This window comes from Erinaceus europaeus, chromosome X (genome assembly GCF_950295315.1).
Source record: "Erinaceus europaeus chromosome X, mEriEur2.1, whole genome shotgun sequence".
In the NCBI taxonomy this organism is placed as follows: Eukaryota; Metazoa; Chordata; class Mammalia; order Eulipotyphla; family Erinaceidae; genus Erinaceus; species Erinaceus europaeus.
Window position 1 is genome coordinate 105289797 of NC_080185.1, and position 26805 is coordinate 105316601.

The 26805-nt window shown below is 40.4% G+C and overlaps 1 protein-coding gene across 8 annotated transcripts in view; it reads left to right on the forward strand.

Annotated features, from left to right (window-relative positions):
- The window catches only part of DMD (dystrophin), a 2449111-nt gene that overhangs the window by 2017422 nt on the left and 404884 nt on the right, over positions 1-26805 (forward strand). For 7 of the 8 annotated variants that reach the window (XM_060182733.1, XM_060182732.1, XM_060182735.1 and 4 more), the window contains 2 exons: positions 1261-1433; positions 16992-17148. In XM_060182733.1, the coding sequence (XP_060038716.1) occupies positions 1261-1433; positions 16992-17148 (330 nt within the window). Of the gene's footprint in view, positions 1-428; positions 514-1260; positions 1434-16991; positions 17149-26805 lie in introns of those variants that run through there. The other variant, XM_060182739.1, reaches the window with a different exon arrangement.

Sequence of the window (26805 nt, forward strand, 5' to 3'; positions counted from 1 at the left end):
TGTTGAACAGAAGCATACAAATCTTTATAAGCCAGTCAGTTGATGTACAAAGATGCCATTCACTGTGTAGGCAGAAAGGAATCTTGGTAGCCGGTAGCTCTCTAAGGAATGTTCCTTTGGCTTTGACTGTTCTGCTGGGAACAAGGACGGAGACACATATAGAAAATGAATTTCTAATGTCGCTGGCTTCTAATGGCAAAGTGATAAGAAAAGTTGGCTGTTTAATATAGACTGTCAGTTGCATATTCCAGGCCTCCTCCCTCCGAGGTCCCTCCCACATCCACAGGCCTGGCTACCATTGAGCGGGGAGCACAAAGTGACTGTTTATTACTATTGACTGGTGAGCCCTGTGCTCCGAAATTCATTCTGTCAACAGAATGTAAGCAAAGTTGGCATTTTAAAGCAGGGCTCTTTCAGTCGCTGGGTTTTCTCAGGCTTGCTATGCAACAGGATCAGTGCTGTAGTTCCCGGTTCAAGCTGAAAATGTTACACAGGAAGACATACCATGTGAAGGTCAGATTCTTCTACTCTTGATAATTCTCTTGATCTATGTGTGTCCCAACCAAGGTTGAATGCATGACCTCTTCTTGTAATTATTTTCAAGGTCCAATGGATATTCGACCTGTCCAGCCTAAAATTACGATGGTCTGTTTAAATAGGAAATCGTACTAACAAATAAATGAAGGATGCTGTAAATGTAGGATGCTGTAATGCCCAGGTGAACTTATGGTCTGTTGTCAAGAATATGCTTGCCTATGATAGATTCCCATTAATATGCTGGTGCTAGAGGCCAAGTACAACTTTGTTTATTACTCTCTCTAAGCTTTCATGGTCAGAGTCAACTCTAGACTACAATGTGCATGGAAATTATGGCCTGACCCACACTGTAATGAAATGATTGGCACCAGGGTGTACTTTATCATGAAATTTTATTCCCTATCACTTCCAGAAAACGATATCATTGGTTCATGGATTAGAAGGTATAGCTTTGCAAATGTGTAAGGTTGTAAATATATCACATTCTCATCTATAGTTGTGAGGAATACATTTATTGTGCCTGAAACGGTGCCCATTTTAGTCTCTATAATGGCATGAAAAGCACCAAGGAGAGTACATTGGAGGTGTCTTCTTGTTAGCTGACCCACTTGAAATGTCTTTCGAGCCCATGCTTGATATCTTGTAGCACTCCCAAATCACATTCACAGTGGGTCCTTTTTGTGTGGTAATTCTGTCCTACTTCTTCTCCTTTCTGTCCCGTAGGACCTCCAGGGTGAAATCGAAGCTCACACAGATATTTACCACAACCTGGATGAAAATGGCCAAAAGATTCTGAGATCCCTGGAAGGCTCTGATGATGCGGTCCTTTTACAACGGCGTTTAGATAGCATGAACTTCAAGTGGAGTGAGCTACGGAAAAAGTCCCTGAATATAAGGTAGGAAATGATCAGGGACCCCAAAAGCCAGACATGAATTAAAATGGCAAACTTTCCCCTCATTTTCATATTGCAAGTAGCTAATATCTCATACGCTGATGTAAATCACCCAATTTCAGAATGATTCATTTTATTTTGAAAAAAATGAATCATTCATTTGCTTGGTAGGGAGTTGATACTTGAGGGTTCAGATTAGATTAAAATGGTAATGTTTCATAACCACAGGAGAGATCCATATTAAGACATTAGAGTTAATTTAAATTAGGAGAACAGCTATCCTAATTTCATAGAGTTGTCTCTTTATTCACAGAGTTACAGGGAAAGTGATAAAATGAATGTGGTTTATTATGGAATTCTTTCTTTGGCATGGCTATGAGGATCTAAAAGAGGATATGCTTTAAATACAATAATACATCATAATTAACAGTTTAGAAGCGACCCCTCTCGCAGCTCCCACAGCTAAGGAAAAATGATCATAACTTGCTATTTTTAGCTTCTTCTCAGTTTTCTGTTCCCACATCATCTGTAAATGGAGTCTTTAGCAGCTCTGGACACACCTGGTTTGTACTTTTGCCCTCTGCTCTGGATCCACCTTCTCTTGAGAAGTGAAAGGTGTGCATCTCTGCTTTGTTATAAAGAGAGAAGAGCTTAGCTCTTACTTCCCCATTTTGCAGCACTGCATAAGGGGGTCGAAAGAACAGAGTGAGTGAGTGAGTGAGTGAGTGAGTGAGTGAGTGAGTGAGTGAGTGAGTGAGTGAGTGAAATAAATGAAATAAATGTTTGGTGTGGTCTAGGGAGTGGAGGACTCCTTTCAAAGGGGTGGATTTTCTTCATGCAGTCACTAGTTATGAAAGTACTATTTTGTTGTAATTTTTCTGGGACAAGAGGATGGTATTAGTGAGGGGAGGTAGAAGAAGGATCTCTCTGATATTACAAGTTTGATTAAGTCATATTTGAGTGATGTGGCAAGTCAACCCTTATAGGACCAGTTACTACTCTTTCCTTTCCTACTCCAAATCTGGATTTCCTAACAATTCTGAAGGAATGCACTAGATCTTGGAGATAGTTACTACAAATAGGTCATAATGTTGCAGAAGGGAGTTTTTTAAAATAATTTTTAAAGATTTATTTATTTATTTGAAAGATAAGAGGAGAGAGAGAAAGAAGCAGACATCATTCTGGTACATGTGCTGTCTGGGATTGAATTTAGGACCTCATGATTAAGAGTACAATGCTTACACAGTGCCACCTCCCAGACCACCACAAGGGATTTTTCTTTGGTCATATTTTTTTCTAAAAAATGTCCAAAGACATTGACATGTACCGTGTTCACTTATATCTTAAGGGGAAAATAAAGCAGAATTCTATTAATTTTTCTTGTCCATTTTTTAAGTTTTAAATCATTTTTATTAATGATTTAATAATGGTTTACAAGATCACAGCATTAAAGGTGCATGCCAGTGCCCATGTTCAGCAGAGAAGCAAGCAATTACAGAAGCCAGAACCCCCACCTTCTGCACCACAAAAAGAATTTTCTTCCATACTCCCAGTGGGGGAGAAATGCTAGGGGGAGATGAACAGAGAGGGCTCTGAACTCCATCAGGAGCCAGAAAGAGAAGAGGAAAAAGGGAGGGACATTTGGATGTAGTAGTAGGTGTATGTGTGACTTGGAAAGGAAAAGAAGATGAGACCTTGGGAGGGGGGAGCAAATCTATACAAATACAGACAAATAGTTGTAGAAATAATAGTTAACCCATAGCTGTAACCTTAAGAGAAGGTTATAATGGAGAGGTTGGACATCTAGAACTCTGTTGTTGGGGATAGTGCAGAGTTGTACTTGTTATTTTTAATTTTGCAAATCAATATTAAAATACAAATAAAATTTTAAAATGAATACAATAAAATAAGTTAAAAAAAATTAAAAAATAATAATCACAATTCAAAGTGCTTAGCTCCACCCTGTAGCCATCACGGAACCTCTCTTCCCTCTACCCTTAGTGATAATCACCATAGTTCTCACAGAATCTTAGAGACAGTTTCCAGTTCCCCCATTTGTTCTTGCAAGTTCCTATGTTTCAGTTCTCTGTATACCAACCATATATGAGCCACACCATTCAATAGTAGTCTTTCACCTCCTTCCTTACTTCAACGAAGCATAACCACCTCCAGTTCCATCCACTTCATCCTGAAGGACAAAGCATTAATTTGAAAGCCGTTGTGTAAAATCTGTGCTCCAGTCTGAAATGACAGTGATGGCAGCTGACACAGGGCGCCTCACACACCACAGGACAATGTGGGCACTTGCTAGTTGGTGGCCCATTTAATGTTTGCGGAGGCCCTAAGAGGTAGATTCTATTTTTATCCTCTCTTTTCCTTTGAAGAAAGTAAGGGATGGGAGAGGCTAAATAGGTTACCCAGGGTCACACTGCTGGTAAGTGGCAGACCCAAGATCCAAACTTGGACAGTCTGAGCTGTTAACCACCACATTTGCCCACAGAGCATGAAGGAAGGAGGGAAAGGCAGGGCCCACCTGACTCTTACACATCGGTACATGGTAAGTCAGGGTAGAAAAGGGAGATCCAGGTTCCAGGAGTAGTAAAGGATTTATTTTGTTTATTTTTGCTTGTGGTAATAAAACAGGGATGGTTTGTGTTGTTTCTTAGTTATCCAATATACATATATATATATATATATATATATATATATATTTTTTAACTTGAGGTATAATTGACAGGTAGCATTATATTCCTTTCATGAGAACCGCATAACGATTGACCATTTGGGTATATTGAGGCATAATCTTGCAGTGCACTTCCTTAATATTTGATACCATCACAGCTCCCAAAATTTTTTTCTTGTGATGAGAATACTTTGGGTCTATTTACTGAGCAAGGTTCAGAAATGCAGTATAGTATCATCATTTTTTTTTTTTTCATTTTATTGGGAGGAGGTTAATGGTTTACAGAACAGTTGTTGACACTCGGGTACATCAAGGCCCCAAGGCCCTTTTAACATCCTCCTAAGGCCTCCCTCCCTGGAGGCCTTTGCTTTAGTACACATTCCACCCAGTCCAAGGTTCACTTAATGTTTTCCTTTTCTGATTTTGTTTCCTAAGTTCCACCTATGAATGAAATCATCTGACATGTGTCCTTTTTGGTCTGTTTCACTCAACATATAAGCCTTCAAGTTTCATCCAAGATGAAGCAAAGGAACAACATTTATTTTTATTCATAAGCCCTTACCACCCACATTTGCACCCCAACTTCATATATATCCCCTTTTCTTTGCCCTGTGAAGGTTACATGGTTGTGTTGGCAATATGAGTGGGGAACAGTGGCTGTTTGAAAGGGAGAGAGACCCCTTGCCCTTTCCACAACTTAGACCCTTGGGTGGTTCATCTAAAAGTCACTTTTATGACATCTGTCAATCACAAGGAATGAAACATGCCAGATGGGAATGAATGGGGAAGACTAAAACAAGGTAAGTTATTCCTTTTGTAGGAGAGAAAAGGAAGGAAGGAAGGAAGGAAGGAAGGAAGGAAGGAAGGAAGGAAGGAAGGAAGGAAGGAAGGAAGGGGAAAGCAGACAGGCACCATCATGGTCCAGAATATCACTCAGTGCTCTCTCCTTCATGTGAACTTGATGAAATAGAAGGAGAATTGAACGTGGCAAAAGGCATGTCAGCCAAAATACAGGCTCTTCATTCTCAGCAATTTCCCAGGTGCCAGCTACTGCAGTTTAATTCTTGCCATCATTAATCAAGTAGAAAGCAGTTACCTTAGCTTATCTTAAAGTGCTACAAAGACTAGAATTTATGTATATATATTCAGTTCAGTGACTTGGACTTTTAAGTAGATCTCTCTAATAATAGAATTGTCATAAATATTGCTTAAAAGGAAACAAGTAATTCTTCACATCAAAGGGATTTCAGTTAATGTCCTGATACTCAGTGGAAACACAGGCATCAGTCAATCCATCCTTGCCAGCAGGGAATGGAGGAGAGAGGCAGAGCGGAGGTCATGGTGTGGGGTGATTCTGAAACAGGCTGGATGGCCATAGCAAGAGTGAGAGAAAGAGCCACTATGACACTTCCAAGTTTGCATTCTGCCTCTTGTCAGGTCCTCCACCAGGGTTATTTCATAGTGAAAAGTTACCACAACTCAAATATAATCACACAGCGAACCCTGGAAAAACAGCCCCGTGTTTGTCCAAGCTATAGGACACCATGGTATTTGAAAATTACATTACTTCATTATTTTGCAAGGGCTTCGGAAGGCATTTTTATGTTCCACAGAGATTGTTTTCTTTATTTTTTATTGGGAGTTTAATGTTTACAGTACAGTGTTGGCATATGGGCAATTTCTCATCTCATCAAGATAGGTATCTACAAAGTACTCTCACCACCAAATTAGGTCCGTCATAGTGTGCCAGAACCTGATGCCCCCCACCCCAACTGCTCTATCTGTCCTTCCCCAGAGTTCTTTGCTTTAGTTCAGTACACCAAACCAGTCCAAGTTTCACTTTATGTTTCCCCTTTCTGTTCTTGTTCCTTAAGCTCTGCCCACAGGTGAGATTTTCCCATATTCATCCTTCTTTTTCTAGTTGATTCCACTTGATACGATTCCTTTAAGATCCATCCAAGATGGACAAAGAAGGTGACTTCATCATTCTTAGTAGTAAATAGTATTCCAGTGTATATATAGATACCAAAACTTTTCTAGCCACTCATCTGATATTGGACTCCTAGGCTGCATCCAGATTTGGGTTATTTCAAATCATGCTGCTATAGGTACAGATGTACATACATCTCATTGAATGGCTGTGTTGATCTCCTTAGCCTATATCCCCAGAAGAGGAATTGCCAGGTCATCAGGGCTTCATCTCACAGGTGTCCATTTATAATGAAGGGATAATATGGACTCAAGTGATTTTGAAAGCTTCTCTTTACATTCCTTTGACTCACAGAAGCTTTTCTTCAGCTTCCAGATCTCAGTCTGTTGTATGTCCTTTAGCTCCACTTATTTGCAGTCTGCCCTGTGTCTTTCCTCTTCCTGTGATTGCAATCCATCCTCAGTCTTCAGCATGTGATTTCATATTGATGTATGTGTCTTTGACCCTTTATGTATTCAGACAGTACATTACACATTTACACTAGTTGTCTTTTGTGGACACTGTTTCTATTACATTATATATTTGCTCAAGAATTTCATCAAACAAGGTTAAGTGCACATAGTACAAAATGCAAGGACCTGTGCAAGGATCCCCACCTGTGGGGGGTGGGGGTCGTTGCTTCACAAGCAATGAAGCAGGTCTTCAGGTGTCTATCTTTATCTCTCCCTCTCTGTCTTCTCCTCTCTCAATTTCTCTCTGTCATATCTAAAAAACAAAAGAATTTCATCTTGATGGTGCCCATCTTTTTCTTGTTCATACAATTATTTATTTATTCGGTAGATATTTGGTCAGTGTTTACTATGGACTAACTATTCTTATAGGCACTTAAGACTCAGCAGTCTCAAAAGCAAATCCTTTCTCCCATGAAGCTTATATTTAGTGACTAGTGTCTAAGTGTCTCATCTGTGCCCCACCAACTGTATACCCAATAAGGCCCTGCTCACCTCACCCCTGCTCTCAACTCTGCCTCCCAAGTGCCTCCTCACCAAACAGCAATCTGTTTACTCCCCATAAAGTACTCTTTCTGCTTTCTAGATTTTTCTTTTCCTTTCTTTCTTTCTTTCTTCCTTCCTTCCTTCCTTCCTTCCTTCCTTCCTTCCTTCCTTCCTTCCTTTCCTTCCTTCCTTCCTTCCTTCCTTCCTTCCTTCCTTCCTTTCTTCCTTTCTTTCTCTTTCCACCAGGGTTATTATCATTGGAGCTCAGTGCCTACATGACAAATCCACCACTCCTGGCGTCCATTTTTCTTTTTGCTGTTGTTGTTTGTTTATTTGTTTCTATTTTATTTTTAAAAATATTAGCGATTCAATATTGATTTACCAAATTACATGTCAACAGGGGTATAATTCCATACTGCTTCCACCACCAGAGTTCGGAATCCCAAGTTTTCATTGCAAACTACCACAGTTCTCCCAAGGTTTCAGATATAGGTTAACTATCATCTCTACAATTATCTGTCTGCATTTGTACATAATTGCCCCCTTTTTCTTCCAGGGCCAGTCCTCTCTTCCTACCCTCCAAGCCACTCAGGATCCTATTACTACATCCAAATTCCTTCATTTTTTCCTCCTCTATCTGTGGGTCCTGATGGAGTTGGAGTTCAGAGCCCTCTTATCCTCTTCCTCCTATCACTTCTCCCCCACTTGGAGTATGGGTCAAAATTGTTTTGGGGGTGCAGAAGGTAGGAGTTCTGTCTTCTGTAATTACTGCTCTGCTGGATTTGTGAATTTGCAGATCGATTCTTATCCCCAGACTTTTGCTATCTTTCCATTTTGCTATTTAACTTCCTTTTACCTTTCTCTGTTCCGTTTGTGACTACTCCTTTCCCATCTCTTCCATGTAGTATTCTCATTGTCACTCATGGCGAGTTCCTCTCAATATTCATGAGTTGTCTCCTAGGGCTGTGCTTGCTGCCTTCCAGGCTAAAGTAGATAAATGCAAAAACTCCAAGCTTGAGTGGGAAGAGTCCTGGACCAGCGGTTGGGTGGCCTTGTTTCTCTTCTGGTTCTGTCACTCACCACCTACCATAATGTCTTGACCAAGCCACTTAATGCTTCAAACTTCAGTTTTTCTCTCTTGCCAAAATGAGGAAGTCTGACTAAAAATGTGGAGGATCTTGCCATTTTTTGCTGTGCTATCTTTCCATTTTTGACTCTACTATCACACTTTATTAGCCTAGGCAAAGTATTGAACTTTTCTCCCTTGCTTTTCATATATCCAGATGGAACTTGTTAAGCTCAAGAATTCAGTGTAAGGACAAGTAAATAAGATGTCTCTCTGAGATAAAAGAACACTAGAATTGAACTTGTATCACATGATTCCATACTTTGGTTCAGAGAAAGTATGTGACACCTATTCTGCATATATTATTGGACTATATTTTTGTCCAAGAGGCTAAGGAGGAGTAAGTACTCAGTGATAATTGAGTACCTCAAAGAATGAAACCAAAATAACTGCTTTACGTAGGAGGAAAAGCAAAATGAAAAATATATAAGTATTTACACACACACACACACACACACACACACACACGACACTATTGATGGTGATTGGTCAGTGTTTTTCATTCTAGAACATTGCACAGCTCAAGCCTTGAATTTTAATTTTTATAAAAAATCAATAATTTGAGATGTGATCTTATATATATCAAAAGGTATATGAAGATTTTGACTTAATCTACCATCAGGTTGTATTTTCCAAATTACTGTGAACATTATTAGCTATGAGAGTCATATATATTGTCAGAATAATTTCAACAGAGTTTATGTTCTGAGTCTTTTATTTGGGGAGAAATTTGAAGTATTAATTTTTATGAAATTTGAGTGTTAATTTGAGATAAGATAATGCCAACATTGTGTAATCCACAGCAGCAAGAACTCTCTTAGAAATTGCTCTGTTTTAGAAGTTCAAATAGAGGTTGAAAAAAATGCCATTTGGACATTGGGTACCTTTGACCTTTTTTTCTCTGCCTTTTGGAATGTTAATTATGTTTGAAAGTTGGAAAGTTGAAGTTCATGACCATGTTAAAAAAAAGATGTTTACTTCTTTTTAAGCTTCATTATCTCTCTTTATTCAGAGTCCCACAGCTCTCATTTTAATTGTGCTCTTTATTATTTCTGTATCTTTTCCTTTTATTTCTCTATGCTTAAGAGCTATCTCATTAAATGAGAGTATCAAAGATATACAGGGAGGTGTCATTACTTCATAAAAAAAAAGTCAATGTGAAAACAAATTCATTGTAAGACATTGTTTTTTTTTTAATAAGATAATAGGTGTATACTTCCATACAGTTCCCACCACCAGAATTCTGTGTCCTATCCCCTCCACTGGAGACTTCCCTATTCTTTATCCCTTTGTGAGTATGGACTAAAATTCTTTTTGGGGTGCAGAAGATGGGAGATCTGGCTTCTGTAATTGCTTCTCCGCTGGACATGGGTGCTGGCAGGTCAATCCATACCCCCAGCCTATTTCTGTCTTTCCCTATTGTGGAAGGGCTCTGGAGAGGTGAGACATTAGGACACATTGCTGAGGTTGTGTGCCCAGGGAAGTCAGGTTGGAATCATAGTAGCATTTGCATGTTGGTGGCTGAAAGGTGGTAAGAAATAAAGCAGGTCAAATTGTTTAGTGAGCAAAAACCAAAATGTAGGGCCAAAGACTTTAGTAATTTTTGCCTGAACTTTATAGCTAACATGTAGGTCAACTAAAAATACTGTCTGTGGAGTTGGTGTCAGAGTTTAGAATAGGGATAGAAAGCTGATTTAGGGCAGAGAATAGCTCCCAAGGTTGAAAAAAGCATATAAATACAATTAACTGTCTACCCCATAGATTTGAGCTGGTGCTCATATATATTCATATTTATCACAGGAGCCTGTGTAACTTTTGTTTTAAGGATCCTTGCCTTTCAGAGTAAAGTTTTATTAAGGCATTCAAAGTAGGCATCAACCAAATCAGACTTGAAATATCAGTGCCTAGAGAAATAATAGTCTCTTTAGCAATCCCTATAATTTTTAGATCCTTAAGGCCAAGCAATATATCCCAACACACCTAAACATTCTGCATTTTACTCAAATCTTTCAAATTGTAGAAATTATCTGTTTATTAAAGATAAGCACTTGCCTTGTTAGATGCTAGTAACTCCTAAGCTCTTGTCTTCACTAATAAAGATTAATGGGAAATGGATAGAAGTTAACTGGGCTTCCTCAAATCTCTTTTATCTTCTGTAGATATGAGAAAATAGACTGTATTTGCCAATTAGCAGACACTTTTTTGCTCAAAGGTCCAAAATATTTTATCAAAAGGGCTAATGTTAAGAATTCCTTTCTTTATAAAATTCTTTTATTTGCTAGCACAGAGAGAAATTAAATCAAAGGGCCATAGAAGAGGAAGGGAGTGAGGGAGGGGGGAGAGAGAGAGAGAGAGAGAGAGAGAGAGAGAGAGAGAGACCTAAAGCACTGCTTTGCCACTCGTGAAGTTTTCCCCTTGCAGGTGGGGAAACTAGGGGTGTGAACCCATACTCTTGCATGCATTTAACCAGGTGTGCCACTGCCTGTCCCAAGAATTCCCTCATATGATAATGGCTTGTAATTTTCCTTCCCAATGTCTAAAGGTCACATTGTGTCCTTCTGCAGTTGTCTTTATACCTTTGCTTCTCAGTCTCCACATCTACAAAATAGGAGGGTGGAATAGCGATACCTACAGTTCCTTCCAGTCCTTATAGCCTATGATAAAACTAAGGAAAAGAATGCATTACAAATACAGAGGAGCATTTTCTGAAAGAGGCATTCTATGTATGTATATGAGGCATGTATATGTGCACCACTTGAAGATATTTGCTGTGTACTGTTGAAAATAAAAATAGGCCACTGCTTCCAACAAATGCATTAAAAACATGACTTAACCCCCTTTAAAAGCTTTGTGTGGTCAAAGGAAAGTGTTTTCAGAGTGCACAGTGTGTCAGTGCGTTCAGATTGCCTTCCAAACCATGTCACTGAAAAATAACACCTTTGCCCTGTGGATACCAATAAAAAATGCGTAGGACCCACGGGAAATATTCAAGAAACCTTTAGAGTGGTCATGGACACTGGGTTGTGAAGATTTGTATTAAGAGTTCAGATTCTTGTCAAAAAAGACTGAAGTTCTGGAGGCAGAGAACAAAGGAATCTATACTTCAAACAAGTTACTGAAATTGTTCTTAGGCTTAAAGAGTTTGAGAGCCATGACTTTAAACTGGACTCCTTCCTTCCTTCCTTCCTTCCTTCCTTCCTTCCTTCCTTCCTTCCTTCCTTCCTTCCTTCCTTCTTTCCTTCCAGATAGATAGATAGATACCAAGACCACAACACCAAAGTTTTCATAAATACCATAGGGGCCAGGCTTGAACCTGGACTGTAGACATGGCAAAGTGATGAGCTATTTCCAGGTGAGCTATTTCTCCAGCCCTTGGATATCTGCCTTAAGTACTGTTTTAAGACTGGAGCTGCAGACTAACTTCCTCTTCCCCAGTGACCTCCTTCATAAGCTATTTATGGAAGGGTTTGTCCTCACAGTCCCTCCTTGTCTTTTTCTCTCGTGCTCGACCAAGGGACAGAAAGAGACAGCCTTGGATATTAGTAAGGTGATCAAACATTCTAGACTAGTACTCAACTCCAGGATGAAGACAAAGTCTATAATAGAGGGTTCAGAGATAAGTAGTACTCAACACTCCTGTCACACACTTGAGCCAAGAGATGTCACTTCCAAAGCAAGCCAATCTTGTGTCATTGCAGTGTCATTGAATGGAGAGTGTCCACATAACAACAGCATAAGTAGGCCACTTGACTGGCAGTAAGAGAGGATGGAGGCCGAACTTCCAAGGAGACTAGACGGGCTTGCTAGAATGTTCCCGGAGGTGTGGTGCTCTTACCAGGGCAGTGGGGAGGGGAGGTAGAGGGAAAGACTACTTCTTAGAGCAAGACTACCCTTGACCTTCATCAAAAGCTACATACAAGCTGGTGAAATAGCTCGCTTGGATAGTGCGTCGCTTCGCCGTGTGTGACCCAGGTTCATGTGTGACCTGGTCTCCACTACACTGAAGAAAGCTTTGGCTGTGTGTAGTCTCAGTATGTGTGTGTGTGTGTGTGTGTGTGTGTGTGTCTGTCTGTCTGTCTGTCTGTCTGTCTCAAAATAACAAAATAAAATATTATACTCAAAGACATAGCAAAACAAAAGTTGTAGGTTTCAAGATCTCAGGCATGGAACCAGAAGGCAGATAAATCTCCAGAATCGGGCACCTAAACGTGGACTCATCTCTCAGATTTAGTATCAGGACCACCTGTTAGTTTTAGTGCCTGCAGGACTTCTCAGCACAGCAGGTCTTTTTATTCATAGGCTATTGCCTTTTGTTCACCTGGCAGTGTCTTTCTTGTCACCAAGCTTAAATCCCTGTCTCCCCCTGCCCTACCTCTCAGCCAGTCCGGTTGTTGCAGTGACAATTCAGCCATCATCCAGCTCAGTCCAGATCCATCTGAGATCCTTTCACCTAACAGGGTCCCGTCACCCAGGAGACAGACCAGTCCTGCCTGCTCCCCACACTGGCTCCCAGGCTGCTGACAACCACCCTCCCCATGGCTTGGCAAACCAGAGATGTCTCCTGGAACGTCTCATATTTAGTCAGTACTATTGAGGCTGGAGCAGAGTTGTAGCAAGACCTCCTGTGAATGGCATAGCATCACCCCTAGGCTGCCTACCTTGGTTCCACCAGCCCAACATCCAGCCCAGTTCTACCAGAGAGAGAACAGACATGTACCATCCATCAGGCATCTGACCTCTCCCTTACCTTCCCGCTTCCCCTCCCTCATGTTTCACGGGACTGAGGCACTCGATAAATAATGACAGAGTATTTCTTCTCCTATTGGCTGTGTTTCCATGTCTGAATGCTGCCTCTTCCTACTTACCTATTCGCCCCTCCCCCCTACACACACATACACACGTTATTGGGGTCACAGAGGTGCCACCTCTAATCTCCCCTTACTATAATGGCAATTCCTCTCCTTGGTGATGTATCCAAAGAAAACAAAGACACCTATGAATATCTGTTTAAAGCAGCACAATGTGGTATAGTCCAAACTTGGAAACAACCCAGAGGCCCAATGACAGCTGAGTGGCTAAGACAGTTGTGTGTGTGTGTGTGTGTGTGTGTGTATGTATGTATATATATGTATATATATATGTATATATATGATTATGCAGCTGTTAAAAATAATGATTGTATCTCCTTTGGCATTTCTTGGATGGACCTCAAAGGTATCATGTTGTGTGATATAAGTCAGGAAAGAAAAGGACAGATATTGGATGATCTCACTCTACCTACCTTTCTAAATGTCTAACTCATCAACCTCTTTCAGCCGCAAGGGGACTGATCTGTTAATCACAGACACTCCAGAGCAGCCCTGCATCTCACTATCATTACATGTTATTAAACAGTTAAGGTCAGGCCGGCATGGGAGCTTGCTAGAACAATGCACGTACGCTGTCTTGGGCACAACCCAGATTTGAGCCCAGCCACCACTGCTCTGAAGGAAGCTTCAGTGATGTAGTCTTTCTCTCTGTCTCTGTTTCTGTTTATCTGAAAAGAAATGTCAACCTGGAGTATAGTAAAGCCCCGGTGACAACAAAACAAAGCAAAGCAACAGGTAAGATCTCCCATCGGGTATTCGTCCCTGGGCTTAGCTTGGAGCAGTGCTGGCTGAAAGCGCAAGGACAGAGCCAGCACCTTCACGCTGCACTGTCTGCACCACTCCACTTGTGGGATTTTCATATTTTCTTCACTGGATGATAATGCCTGTAGAGTCACAAACAACTTAATTTCTCTTATGGGAATGCTCACAATAGAAAGAAAGCTCTGGAAATTTGGAGAGATGTGATAATGAAGGAATGAATGCATCACCTGTAAATTCCCTTGTGTGGGTGGATGTGGTTGTTGCTGGATTTTTCTATGCACAGTCAAGTACACAAGCACATGCACACAGACACAGAAATATCAATCATACGCATTTGTGTAACCTGCGTTCTCTGTTCAGAACCAACAGCAATCTCCATAAATATTTTCTGTTATCATCACATTGCATGTGCCCAGAGTCTATAGGAGTTGAACATTGTATTTATAAAGTTTATAAAAATCACGCGCACACACACACACACACACACACACACATGCGCTCTAGAAGTGACTATATCAGTATATTTAGGTTGTTTGTACTTTGTGTCTATCACAAGTGATACTATAATAATTCCCCACCTATATTTCTGCATACTTTTCTTGTTACATTCCTAGTGGAATTCCTGGAATTTAAGCTGTTGTTTATTTTTTAATAGATAATAAACTAATATTTAATCAAAATTTCATAGTAATAAAATAACTTCTAAGGAAGTACAAAATAAAACATGTGCAAATTTTGTATTACTCTATGTGTATATATGCACATAAATATTTGTACTCATTTAGAAAAATACATGTTTACATATGTGTATGTCGATGTCTCCAAATATACATAAAATATAAAATGTTATATATATATATATATATATACACACACACACACATATATATATATGCTCATGCATTTGTCAGTTTTAAATGAAGTAACTAACTACCCCTACTTCTCTGCAATTCTCTAATGTATCTCAAATGTCATTTGCTCTTACTACTTGTTAAGGTACTGATTAATGTTTATTTATTTTTTATTAGTGACTTAGTATTGATGTACACAATTACATGTCAACAGGGGTATAATTCTACACCATTCCCACCACCAGAGTTCAGAATCCCTGATCCCTCCATTGCAAAGCGCCTTGGTTTTCCCAAAGTTGCAGACATGGTTTAGCTATCATCTCTACAACTGTCTGTCTAGATTTATAAATAATTTCCCCCTTTTACTTCCAGGTCCAGTCCTCCCTTCCTCTCTAAGCCACTCATGATCCTATTACTATATCCAAATGTTCCTCCCCCCTCTTTTTTATTTATTTAATATGATCGACAAAATCACAGGATAAGAGGGTTACAATTCCTACCACTAGCACTCCGTATCCCATCCCCTCCAATGGAATCTTTCCTGTTCTTTATCCCTCTGGGTCCAATGTGCCTCCCTTTTTCCTCCTCTCTCTGTGGGTCCTGATAGAGCTGGAGTTCAGAGCCCTCTTACCTTCTTCCTCCTATCACTTCTCCTCCCTGGGAGTATGGGTCAAAATTGTTTTTGAGCTGCAGAAGGAAAGATTTCTGGCTTCTGTAATTGCTTCCCCACTGGATTTGGGCGTTGGCAGGTCAGTCTATACCCCAGCCTGTTTCTGTCTCTCCCTAGTGGGGTAGAGTTCTGGAGGTGTGAGGACCCAGGACACATTGGTGAAGTTGCCCAGAGAAGTCAGGATGGAATCATGGTGGCATTTGCAACTTGGTGTCTGAGGCTGCAGGTCTTTCAGCTGAAGATTATGAAATCTACTTGGGTCTCTTGTATTTATTTGTTGTTTGGGGGGGAGAGCAGATCTGATCTTTGTTACTCCATGGCCACGCCTCCCAGAAATCCCACTGTTGATTATTGTCTTTGTGTACTTTAATGATTTTTATGTGTCATTCAAATTTTCTTTCAGAAAGTTGGCGACAATTTAATATCAAAATGTATTTGGTGATTCTGTTTAAAGAAGGACAGTAGATTTTCATTTGAAATGTCAGGTGAAATGACCAAATGGCCAGGGAATGTCGATCTGCACTGTTACTCTAGATTTCAATCCTTGCTGCGCTAGAGGTTATATTATATTTATGTCCTAGACAGCATTAATTTTTATGAATTAATTAGCAAGTGCTGATAACATGTGAGTAGTTGGCAGCATAATTTTTGATTTACCTGAGGCGAAAGCTTTGCTGACATCGTGCTTCTTTGTTTTTGGGATGATGATTTATTTTGTTCACTTAGCTTCCCATCCTCAAGTGAAATGTGGGTTTTCTAGCACAGATCTACGTATTCTTAAATGGCTTCTCCGGATTAACATTTACTAAATACAGTTGATGGTAGAGCACTCAGTCTCTTGCCTAAATTATTCATTTTGGGGGCTGACTTTCAGGCAAATGTATGATTTTACTTTTTCCACGTGAGTTGTTGTCTCGGTATAATTTTCACAAAGGCAATAAAGCGGAAAATGTTGGAACTTGGTGCAAACAAATCCCAGGTGCACACACATAAAGAAGGGTAGAGGAGAGAGGAGAAGCATATGGGAAGAGGAGCCAAAGGAACAGATGCCAGATGGAAGGATACAATGGAAGAGGCTGCCTAGGGTTCAGTGGCGGGAAAGTCCAAATGGGGGAAAAGACCTTTCTGTTTCCCAAAGCAGGAAGAATTGTAGTAGTGGCATGAGTCACATGAAAGCCAAGTGGCTTAGATTAGTCACTGGGTTCATTTTTTTTCCCACCAGGAACATTAAGAGCCACTTATTGCCAGCCTATGGAAATGCATTCCATTCCGGTGTATATTTCATGCCAAAAAGTCTTAGACTTCTGCATGTGGAAATAAGCATATGGCCAAATGTCTGCTTTTCCTTCAAAAATTGACATCAGAAATGCCCTCACTTTATGACTCTCAAAAAGCAGGTAACTAGGTTTCTTAGTGAGGACTGAAAAGTAACTTGTGGTAGGTTTAGTCTATAAGAAACTCAGAAACCAGTGTGCCTTTAACAGTATCCTAAAAGTCATCAATTGTCAGACTAAGAAGACAGCATAATAGTTCTGCAGGGCTCTGGTTTAGTCGGAGTCTCTCTCTTTCTCTGTCTCTGTCTCTCTCTGTCTCTCATTAAATAAATACATAATTTTAAAAAAACATCGATTATCCGTGTAAGTATTCTGACATGGTTGGCTTCTGGTATTTTTCAGGTCTCACTTGGAAGCTAGTTCTGACCAGTGGAAGCGTCTACACCTTTCTCTCCAGGAACTTCTGGTGTGGCTACAGCTGAAAGATGACGAGTTAAGCCGCCAGGCACCCATTGGAGGCGACTTTCCAGCAGTTCAGAAGCAGAATGATGTACACAGGGTAGGACATTTTTTTAAGCCTTAAACCTGGTGCTTTGTACATATTAGGCATCCACTGACTAGTCTTAAATTACTTTTGATTGAAACTAAGTTGACGGTTGAGTGCACACATTACCATGACCAAGGACCTGCATTCAAGTTCCCAGTTGGTCCCCACCTGCAGGTGGAAGCTTCATGAGCAGTGAAGCAGGGCTACAGGTGTCTCCCTCTGTCTCTCTTCCTACCCCCATCCTTGTCCTCTTAATTTCTCTCTGCCTCTATCTTATAAACGTAAAAAAAGAGATTAAGTTGAAGAAAAACTCTGTTTTACTCCTCTAGTTCATGTATCACCTATAAGTTAAGCAAAGCACTGTATTTAAATGTCAAAAGTGCCTGAATTTAGTAATATTCTTCAAAAAAATTGAGCCTGTTTCTCTTGTTAGGGGGACAGGGGGCTTGAACCCAGACCCTTGCACATTGTAACATGTGCACAAACCATGTACACCACCACTTGCCCCTTATTCATAATTTTAGTAACAAATAAGATGCATACATTGCACTTGACTACTTTGTTTCTTTTTAAATTTTTTAAATTATTTATTTCCCCTTTTGTTGCCCTTGTTTTATAATTGTTGTCATCGTTGTTGGATAGGACAGAGAGAAGTGGAGAGAGGAGGGGAAGACAGAAGAGAAGGGGAGAGAAAGACAGACACCTGTAGGCCTGATTCACCACCTGTGAAGCAACTCCCCTGCAGGTGGGGAGCCAGGGCTCGAACTGGGATCCTTACACCGATCCTTGCACTTTGTGCCACGTGCGCTTAACCTACTGCACTACTGCCTGACCCCGACTACTTTGTTTCTTAAATGCTTTTTAATTTTGAAATAATTATAGGTCCATAGCAAGTACAAAGAACAAAACAAAACTAGTACGGAGAGTCTCCCCTCTCTGTGCCAGTGAGTTGTCTCTAATTGCCATTTCACCATGTAATCTGCACACAACTTTACAGTTCCAGCATAATTCAATTCAGATTAGTCACTGTCCAGCACTCAGTAGCCAGGCATGGCTAATAGTGACTAGCACATTCATTAAAAAGTGCTATTCTGCAGCTCTGATCATATTCAGGTTTGACCGGGTTGGCAGGTGGCCATGTTTGCTTCCATTCTGAGGTGGTTCATTTGTCATCTTTTCTTCTTGTGTGTAATTTCCGCAGCTGTTACTAATCAATAGCCAGGGGCTGCAATGGGTTAGCTGCCTATTTGTGATTTCTGTAACTTCTTAATTTATTAGTTGTAGTGCTTCTATAAATGAAAGAACTCCTTCATGTGTTATCTGGGTACCCACCCAGCTTACCGTTCATACAGGATGGGCAGGATGAGTATTTCTGCTATACCTACCTGTCTTCTCAATACCTACTTGTTCATTAGTATCACTAAACAGTCGTCAAATTTATTTTTTCCCATTATATCTTTGTCTCCTTTAGTAGATTTTGAGTTGGGAAGGCATAGGTTTAGTTTTTCTCACCTCTGACACCCTAGAACTTAGCAAAGAGACATACACTGGACACTGATAAGTGCTTTTGATAAGAGAGTAAAGGACACACGAGCAGAAATGAACAGTAGAAACCAAGTAAATGCCTACCAGACAACAAAAAGTTGATAAAATGCTATTGATTCCATCTGGACGGTACTTGAAAGGAGTTCTATGGAGAAACAGCCAAAGATGGCATCTCAAAGAAAGGTCAAGGGTTTATATTATCCCACAGAAAAGGATATTAAAGAGTATGAAGAGGGAAGAGACTATGAGGAAAGACCCAGGGGTCTGCAAAAATTGCCAAGGAAACTACCAGATCTCTGTTAACCTCCCCAGCTTTCTATTATTCAGAATATTGAATGTCCCCCTTCTTTTTGTAGGGTGGGGTATAACAGTGATACTTTTTAAATGTTCTAACTTGGAATACACAGTCAATAAACTCTGATGCAGATATAGTCATTTATTGACTTCTGTTGTAAATGTGACCTCTCTGTCCTTGATGATTGGCTTTGGTGACCTGTTAGCAGTGGAAAATTGTTAGTACTTATTCTTTTATTTGTTTATTTATTTATTCATTTATTTATTAAAAAAAGGAGACATTAGCAAAACCGTAGGATAGGAGGGGTACAACTCCACACAATTCCCACCACCAGATCTCTATATCCCATCCCCTCCCCTGATAGCTTTCCCATTCTTTATCCCTCTGGGAGTATGGACCCAAGCTCATTGTGGGTTACAGAAGGTGGAAGGTCTGGCTTCTGTAATTGCTTCCCCACTGAACATGGGTGTTGACAGGTCAATCCCTACGCCCATCCTGCCTCTCTCTTTCCCTAGTAGGGTGGGGCTCTGGGGAAGCGGAGCTCCAGGACACATTGGTGGGGTCATCTGTCCAAGAAAGTCTGGTCGGCATCATGCTGGCATGTTAGTACTTATTCTTAGTCCTCTTGCTCAGAAATCTTATCACCAGTAACATCCTTGCTGGAGATGATGCTAGAAGATTTGTGGGGGTGGCATACAACAGGTTAATTAATTAATCTGCATTTGACTGCCATGCTTTTTCAGATATTCACCTATTACCTTCTTTTTTTAACTTAGCAATACTTCCTACTGTTGATAAGTCTATATGATAGTTTCACTGTTGTGTCATCTTGACCTATGTGCAAATCCAGCTTAAACTCCATCATCAAATATTTTAATAATTCATTTCTGAGAACTCCCCTGCCAATCCCTACCTTCCCTGTTTCTTTGCTGCTACAACCTATAAAACCCTAACCTTAAAAACTCCAACCATGGGGCCAGGTGGTGGCGCACCTGGCTAAGTGCTAACATTATAGTGTGCAAGGACCCAGGTTCAAACTCCTGGTCCCCACCTGCGGGGGGTGGGGGGGAAGCTTCATGAATGGAGAAGCAGGACTACAGGACTGCCGGTGTCTCTCTCTGTCTCTTTCCCTCTCCAACTACCCCATCCCCTCTCAGTTTCTCTCTGTCTCTATCCAACAATAAATAAATAAATAAATAAATAAATAAATAAATCTTTTAAAAAATTCTCCAACCATATACTTTGCTCCTATCCAGACAGCAGAGCCCACTGACATAGCATCTTTCAGGATAAGCAACCCGTTACCTTCCGTTACCATTCCCACCATTCCCACCACATCATGGGGTCACGTTACCTCCCAACTACCATGTTATTGTTTCTACTGAAGTCATCATTGAGTTATAATAGGTGTTTTGTCCCAGCCTTTCTGCATCTTTTCTTTTTCAAATGATTTATTTTTATGAGACACAGAGAAAGAGCAAGTGTATGTTCCACTTTCTCTTTTTTAATGTATTTTGTTAGTGGTGTAATATGTTTTTAAATGTCCTTTTATCTTTATTTATTTACTTTGGATAGAGACAGAGAAATTGAGAAGGGAGAGGAGATTAAGAGGAAGAGAAACAGAGAGACACCTGCAGCATTGTTTCACTATTTGTGAAGCCTCCCTCACCCCCAACAGGTAGGGATGGGGGGAGCTTGAACTCAGGTCCTTGTGCACTATAATGTGTGTGCTCAACTGGGTGCACCAACACTCAGCCACCAGGATTTATAAAATTGTAAGATAACAGGAAGAATCCCATATGGTTTCCACCGCCAGAGTTCTGTGCCCCTATTGAAAACTGCAGTAATTCTCCCAAGGTCACAGGTGCAGGCTGATTTTATAAGTATATATTCTTTCCCCCTCTTTTTAATAGACCTGCCTTCACTTTATTTCTAAGTCACCCCTACACCTATTATTATCTCCCAGTGTCTTTCCTTTTTTATTCTTCTCTCAGATAATAGAAACAGTGCTTGGCTTCCTCTGGTGTTTTCCAGCTTTGCTTCCCTTCATTGCTGATATAAAAACAAGATTCCTGGTGACAGTTGCTTTGGGTCCTGATGAAAGGGGGGTACAGAGCTCTTTGGTTTACTTCCACTATCATTTACTGCTCTGGGAGTATGGACCAAAATTCTCTCTGGGGTGCAGAAGGTGGAAGTTCTGGCTTCTGTAAATGCTTCTCTACTGGACATGGTGTTGGCTGGTTAATCCATACCCCCAGCATGTTTCTATGTTTCCCTAATGGGATAGGGCTCTGGAGAGGTGAGGTTCCAGGAAGCATTGGTGAGGTCATCTGCCTAGGGAAGTCAGGATGGAATCATAGCAGCATTTATGACTTGGTGGCTGAAAGGCAGTAAGATGGAAATCAGGGCAAAATGTTTCATAAACAGGAACCAAAAAGTAGGAATAGAGCAGATAGATGAAAGTAGGGCCCTTAGGGTGCAAGGAGGCTAAGGCATCTAATTTAGGGATGTTCCTAGGAGCCTATGTCTTAGTAATCTTTGCTTGAGTTTGATAACTAACATGGGAGTGGACTAGAAATATTGTCTGGGAAGATGGTGTCAGAGTGGAGAGTAGAACTAGGAAGCGGGATTAGGACAGAGAGTAGCTCCCAAATTTAAAGAAAATATCTAAATACAATTAACTCAGGGCCTATATATATATATTCATATTTATCACAGGAGCCTCTGAGTCCTTGTCAGACTGAGCTCACATTCCATGGTCACAGCTGGGAACATTCTAGGCTGCACTCATTTCAGGACCAGACTTCCTCGAGTGGCAGAGTAGAATAGCCCAGCCTCCTATGGGCGAGTGGGGCAGTCCCTACCATTGCTAGTTCATAGTGAGGGTATTGTTCTGAAGAAACCCACAAAGGGGCTTATGATGACATTCCCATTGGACATGATGAGTGATGGCAGAGAAAGGGCTCTATCAGAAGTCTAGGTCCATATTATATATGGGGGAATCCAGGTATTCCCTGTCTAGGACCCTGGGTGATGGGATGGTCTGATAGTGGCTAAAAAGGCCACTGCTGAGTGAGCCATTCATTTGCTCTCATTCAGCTTTTATAGTCCCTTCTTTACCTGATAATCTTAGACTTTCTCCCAGTTATTAAATCATTGAGTGTTATTTGTTGTATTCAAACCAGTATTGGGGATATGGGATCTGGAGTTAAGTTAGGGAGAAAATAGACCTAGAATTTAAGTGTGGTCTTAGTTAGCCTCCAGTTTTTCTGCATTTACTCATTTAATGATTCTAATAAAAAGGTTGCCATAGGGACACCAGTTGTCCTCCACTTGATATATAGTTTTTGCCAGCATATCTCTTAACCAGTTGCGTAGTGTTTCTTCTTTTTATATATATTTTATTTATTTTTTATTTATAAAAAGGAAACACTGACAAAACCATAGGAAAAGAGGGGTACAACTCCACACAATTCCTGCCACCAGAACTCTGTATCCCATCCCCTCCCTTGATAGCTTTCCTATTCTTTATCCCTCTGGGAGTATGGACACGAGGTCATTGTGGGATGCAGAAGGTGGAAGGTCTGGCCTCTCTAATTGCTTCCCCGCTGAACATGGGTGTGGACTGTCTCTCTCTTTTTCCCTAGTGGGGCAGGGTTCTGGGGGATCGGAATCAGAGCTCCAGGACGTATTGGTGGGGTTGTCTGTCCAGGGAAGTCTGTTTGGCATCATGCTAACATCTGGAACCTGCTGGCTGAAAAGAGAGTTAACATATAAAGCCAAATCATGAGCCTAAAGGTAGTGTTTCTTCTAAAGCATATCACGGGGTAAAAATAGTTAGTGCTTTTAATCTCAAAAGAGGTTAAAAGATGAAGGAATATTCCTTCCTTACTTCCTTCCTTTTGTACAGTTAATTAAATAGATGGAGTGATTGAGGGAAGTGAAGTAGGAGAAGAGGGAGTCTAGGCCTCAGTAATAAATAATAAATATATGGTTAGAGAATTTTTGATGCCTTCTTTAGGCCATTCTACTACCATGCCAGGCCTATTAGCCCTGTGTCTAAACATGGAGGGCTCCTAAACACTTTTACTTGGAGGTATATGATTGTCCCTTACTTTAGATACAAATACACATGTACCCAATACCCTAGGGCTTAGCCTGTAGCTAGTATATGTAACTGTTAGAAAACATGCAATCTGAAATGGAAGCAGTGTTAGGAAAGATCTCACCAGATTAAAGGAGTTGGAAGTTGGGCATCTGAGGCTTGGCGTCTCTGGAGACAATCCACAGTAAGAAGCCAGTAGCAGCATAATGTAGCATGGTAACTCTGGTGGTGGTGATTTAGTTGAGGTCAACAGAGGCAGTATAACAGGGTAAGTGTCCCACTTTCTCCATATATTCTTGCTCCTTCACACTGCAATCTTCACACTTGAGTCAGTGTAATCTATGAGAAAGCACACACTAAATTAAGCTAGCCCTCACCTTAATGCTCTTTAATGGCATTTCAGTGGCCATGAAAAAAATAGACCAAAATCTTCAGCAAGGGCAATGGCACTAGTTCCCCCTGAGCCGATCTAACCCCAGCCCTGTCTTTAAAAAAAATTATGGGGTGTCGGGCGGTAGCACAGCGGGTTAAGCACACGTGGCACAAAGTGCAGGGACCGGCGTAAGAATCCGGATTCGAGCCCCCCGGCTCCCCACCTGCAGGGGAGTCGCTTCACAAGTGGTGAAGCAGGTCTGCAGGTGTCTGTCTTTCTCTACCCCTCTCTGTCTTCCCCTCCTCTCTCCATTTCTCTCTGCCATGTACAAAAACAAAAACATCAATGATAATGATAGCCACAGCGATAAAACAATAATAATAACCAGGGTAACAAAAGGGAAAAAATGGCTTCATGGAGCAGTGGATTCGTGGTGCAGGCACAGAGCCCCAGCAATAACCCTGGAGGCAAAATAAAAATTATGGAGCCAGGTGGTGGCACACCCAGTTGATCACCCATGTTACAGTGTACAAGTACCCAGGTTCAAGTCTCCACTCTCCACCTATGGGGGATGGGGGAGAAGCTTCATGGGCAATGAAGCAGAGATCTAGGTGTCTCTTTGTCCTTCTCTAGCTCCCCCTTCCCTCTCCATTTTTCTGTCTTTATCCAACATAAATAAATTTATTTTTAAAAAGTTTACTTTTATGAGAGAGAAAAACATAAAGAGAAAAGACCTAAGCTGTGGCAAATAGCAGTGCCTAGGATTGAACCTGGGGCCTTAGGCATGCAAGTCCTTCCTATGCTCTAATATATCTCCCCACACCCCAGTTATCTCTTTTGTCACTGCTCTTCCTCTTGGACGATAGTCATATGACCTTCATATCCACCCCCACACACACATACTTCATGTTCCTTTTAGGCAGGGCTGTGAACCTGCTGATACTCCGATCCTCTTCTCTGAAAGAAATCCCCCTTCATTACATCCCAATTAACATCTAATAATCTTACCTCTTGACTCAGACATCAAGCCAACTTCTTCCTCATCCTCATGTTGACCAGATTTCCCTCCTGCACTTACAGCACAGACTGGATTTCCTTCTATATTTAGCATCTTTTGTCATCATATATATATGTGTGTGTGTGTGTGTGTGTGACTATTTAATTAATGTCAGTCCCCTTCGCTAAACCATGTGTTCTAAGAAGCTTCCTCTGGGGGAGAGGGTTGTCATTTTTGTACCTACTGCCTTATAATATTACTAGCATATGGTAATGTTGAATAGATAAAGAAGCAAAAATGGATTAAGGAAGGAGAGGAAGAAGAAAGTAGGAAGAGAAAAAAAATAAAAGCAAGCAAGGGCTGGGAAAGAAAGAATAGTAACATCCCTTCCTTGCTTGTAGGAGGTTTCTGTTTATTTCCTACTAAGCATCATTTTGTAGTGTGTAGCATGCTCTCATAACCACTGTTTTCACTTGTGGTTAGGCCCAGTGTTTTCACAAGCTCTTTGTATCCCTAAGAAAACACTTTGTCACAAAGCACTCTCCTTTCTCACAGATGATCATCACTCCTAAGTGTTGATGAGAGAAGAGTTTAGCACCCTGTTTACTCAGGTTTGTCTCATTTATGCAATAGCCCTTTTAAAATTGCACTGAAAAGGCTGTCTAGCTAGTAAAGATTTGGTTTCCTGTGGACAAATAGAACAAAGGGAAACCCTTGAAATTGGGTCTCTGTATAGGCTCTTCTGAATCCACTTAGGAAGAGAGGGAAAACACACACACACACACACACACACACACACACACACACACACACACAGTATAAAACTATGTCAAGACCTTCATGTTGGCAGATTGTATGCTTCCAGACTTTTCTGTAATTTTACTGTGTTTCCAGGATTATAAAATGTTGTTTTCTTTGTGTGTTTCTTGTCTCATATGCTGTCTATAGAGAATGTGCTGTCAAGGCCAATGGAGATAACATAATGATTATAAGACTTTCATGCCTGAGTTTCTGAGGTTATGAGTTGAGTCCCACCGTAAGACAGAGCTAAGAAGTGCTATCTCCTCTCTCTTTTTCATATATATATATATATATATATATATATATATATATATATATACACACACACACATATATATATACTTTAAAAGAATGTGGTTTCAAATTGGGTCACTTGTTACCATAAGCATATTCCCTGGGCATTTGATTTATTGCCTTTTATAATAACCTGCTTATTCTCTCTTGTAAATTATTAATGGCCTTGGTTGTTGCTTCTAATGTAAATGTGCATCTCATGAAGATATCGAAACCTAAAACTGAAAAAAAAAAGTTTTTCTTTAACTTTTCTATAAAGCAAGGTGCCTGCAAACAAATAATTCCTGTTTGCTTTGTATACGACTGCAATGATCTTTGTTGCAAAATATCACCTCTTACACTCTTAAAATGAAGTTATACAGTCAGTGTTAGTTGTTGTGAAGGAAGTATCTTTGCTTTTCTTGCAGGTCTAATGCCAGGACAGCCCCCATAGGTACCTGGGGAGTGCAAGTTCACCCTCCCAAAGCAATTTTCACACCCCTGGGAGTGGATCTTTGTTCCCAAGCCAGCTGGGCAGCATAACAACTGCGACTGGAATGGCTCTCAGGACTAATTAATAAAATAATGTTCCATATGTGGTGAAGTGTTATAAATAATTAAAGCTCAAATGTGCCTTAGCAAATATAAACTGGCCAATTTTTATATCTTTTGAATACATTATCCCAGCTTTTACAGTTCCTCATTATTTGCCTCACTAGACTGACTCGTTTTCAATTAGAGTGCATTATTCTGGTCCAGATATATTTTTTAAACTGACTCCCTTTGTTTTTCTTGAGCAGTCACTAAAGTGATATTTATTACTTGTCTACTTCTGTGATTAACCTACAGAGAGTTTTTAAAGATGCAGATCATAGTGAGGAATTTCAGTAGAGGAGGGCAATAGAGCATGAGTTTATTTAATTCCTTTCATCCCACCCAAAGTCCAAATGGAGATGAGGTCTTGATTATAAGAACACTGTAGGTAGTGACTTTATGTTTGAATTTTTACTAATGAAATTATTTGTCATTAGGTTTTCATCTTTCAATTTAAAAATCTCTTTAACTCCCTCCCCTAAGACCATTAAGGACACCTTCAAAGCTTCCTGAGATGTTCTTGTTCAGATTTAAATGGAAGTAATCAATACATACATTATTAAAAGAGTGGACAGAAAACCATTATTGCCTGGATGTTGTTGACAAATGAAAAGGCTTGAATAAAGTAGTTTGCGTGTTCATTTGTCAGGTCATATATTATGCATGTTCGATTTCCTGAGAAGTCA